Source organism: Aplysia californica, unplaced genomic scaffold (genome assembly GCF_000002075.1).
Source record: "Aplysia californica isolate F4 #8 unplaced genomic scaffold, AplCal3.0 scaffold01159, whole genome shotgun sequence".
NCBI lineage: Eukaryota > Metazoa > Mollusca > Gastropoda > Aplysiida > Aplysiidae > Aplysia > Aplysia californica.
In genome coordinates this window covers 72184-74967 of record NW_004798429.1, presented here as the reverse complement: position 1 = coordinate 74967, position 2784 = coordinate 72184, and the positions used below count along the sequence as shown (strand labels likewise).

General features: G+C 43.2%; 1 protein-coding gene across 1 annotated transcript in view; it reads right to left on the bottom strand.

Annotated features, from left to right (window-relative positions):
• The window catches only part of LOC101847922 (1-deoxypentalenic acid 11-beta-hydroxylase), a gene marked incomplete at its 3' end in the record, with an annotated part of 9591 nt that overhangs the window by 1727 nt on the left and 5080 nt on the right, over positions 1-2784 (bottom strand). Inside the window, 2 exon segments of the mRNA XM_005111982.3 lie at positions 973-1036; positions 2456-2513. Coding sequence (XP_005112039.2) covers positions 973-1036; positions 2456-2513 — 122 coding nt within the window.

Sequence of the window (2784 nt, the reverse complement as noted above, 5' to 3'; positions counted from 1 at the left end):
TCATCATCATCATCATCATCATCATCATCATCATCATCATCATCATCATCATCGTCGTCGTCGTCGTTGTCGTCGTCGTTGTCGGCATCATCGTCATCATTATCAACATCATCATCAACATTATCAGCCTCATAACCATGATCATCATCATCATCAGACCACAAGCCATCTCTCGTCAAAATCACACGTCAACTGCCGTCAGACCACACGTCATACAAGTCATCTCTTGTCAGGCCACACGTCATACACGTCATATCTTGTCAGGCCAAACGACACACTTCAAAATCACACGACACCTCCTGTCAAGCCACACGTCACACACGTCAAAATCACACGTCACCTCCCGTCAGACCACACGTTACCTCCTCTCAGGCCATATGTCATACACGTCAACTGCCGTCAGGCCACATGTCATACACGTCAACTGCCGTCAGGCCACATGTCATACAAGTCAAAATCATACGTCATCTTCCGTCGGGTTACTCGTTATCTCCCGCCAGACCAAGTTGAGTGGCGTCGGTGGTCTAGTTAGGGGTTAGGCTACCGGACTCGTAATCGTGACATTGCGGGTTCGGGGGTTCGAGCCTCAGCTCGGTCCGACGTTGTGTCCTCGGGAAAGGCACTTTACACAAGTTTCCCAACTTGGCTCGTTCCTTCGGGAGATGGGCGTTAAACTTGGAGGTCCCGCCTGTTAAATAACCCAATAGTTGTGATACGGGCGTCAAACCTATACCAAAGATTCTCGATTACACGATCTTTGCCTATACCATTTCACCATTTCAGACCAAGTCGTTAAACGTTTACATGTATATCAGGATTGATACAAATACAATGTGGACTCCGCAGCAAAAAGTTTGGACGCATACTGTGGTTTGTCCAACATTGTTTTTAATAAGATGAAATGAGATCGATGTGTTTGTAGTAGAAATACATGTAGTTTGTAGCAATTAATTATCATAAAAGGCTTCTCACCTAAGCCACTTGTAGTCAAACGTTTTGACTTCATCTTTGAAAAACTCCCGGAAAAACTTCAGAGCTGTGGGCGACATAATCACATATTATTGTCATACAATAATAATAACCCCAAAAAATTTAAGGAGGTAGGTTTATGAAACAGGAGGGTGAAAGAGACAAAGACGAAGGGGGTTAATAAGCGGAGGGAGTAGACCTTGGTGTATTTGGACTGGTTTTCCTTCCTTGTTCTTTAGTTTGGTTTCCCCGTGTGTGGGTTTAATGCCACACTAAACACTGTTTTTTGGGTTGTTTTTATTTTTTTAGACGATTTTTTTTCAAGCCTTCCTTCATATCTCCTGTGAGGTACCCAACCCAATAAGGCCTTATGTTGACAGAATCGAAGTAGTCTCACTTTTTAATGACCCAGATTGTGTCGATGTGGGCTTAACCCTTCACTGTCTCCGGCTCTCTGGTTGGACTAAAAGTAGAAGCGAATTCCTCTATGTTACATATATATTTATTAAAAAGCACCCGATTCTATGTGGCTTGATGTCCTTTTGTGCCTGTGGAAGGGCGGGGAAATATGGAAGATGGTTATATAATCCTTACCCCGAAAAAATAAACCCTTCACGTCCTGCTCCAAAACCTCACCCCCATTGTACGTTTGCATACGCCATACCAAATCCCGTGAGCTTAGCTCCAATAGACTAAACTTTGCAATATAGTCATAGATGCTTGGTGGTATAAGACAAGCTTCCCAATACTGTGTAATGCACTCGTTATCTTTTCACTTACAGGTCTTATTTGTGCATGTCTAGATGTTCTCACTTTAATCTCTAAAGGCTAAGGTAGGTAATTAGTTTTTCTTCATCTAATCCACGAAGTTGGAGTGGCTGAAGGAATTTTAAAAAAAATAATTTGAGAGTATGAGGGGAAGAATTGTGAACACAAGGGTCTCAACGAGATCAGCTCGCTGTCGGTAACACTGTGGGGTCGGTAGCGTTGGCGGCTGAGAGGGGACAACGACGTGACCAAACCAAAGAAGCCTTCAATGAAGTCTTGTGTCCAATAAACTGGGACTTGTGAAACGCAGGAATGCGCTTTTACTTTTAGACCTGCTCCATAACTCAATTCTCGGGTCTGGCACTGAAGTTGTTAATTAATACACTCTTTGAAATACATGTAATATGGTCGCTTATAAGCACAAGGGGGCTATCCCGAAAAATTATGTTTTGAGAAAATGGAAGGTAAAGTTTTTCAACACTTTTTGCCCCTTGTTCAGTTTCTTTTCAAGATAAGGAGAGCTTTCTCTATAACCAAACAAATATACACACCAATTAAACTAAACTTATCCTAAAGGTAGGACAATACCCACTTTTGGTGTAGGTCAAGATTTCTGGAAACCCCCGAAATCCGGGTTAGCCCGCTTGTCCATAAAAGCAACCATAATATATGAAAACCAAACATTCTGGTATTTGATCCACATTCCAAGAAGACTCACGTCTCTTCCCCTCCAACACTCGCAACACCAACTCGCTGTGAGTGATATCGTTTTTCCCCTGAAACAGAGAGAAGGTACATGATAGTAATAATGTTTTCATGTTCATCCGCGAAAGCTAGCTAATTGTTTGGGGTATGTGGAAAAGGTGGTTGGTGTGTGTGCATGTGTGTGTGTGTATTTGTGTGTGTGCGCGCGCGCACGCGCTTGTGTGCGTATGTGTGTGCGTGTGTGTGTGTGTGTGTGTGTGTAGTGTGTGTGTGTGTGTGTGTGTGTCTGTCTGTCTGTCTATCTGTCTGTCTGTCTGTCTGTCTGTCAGTGTGTGCTTGGGG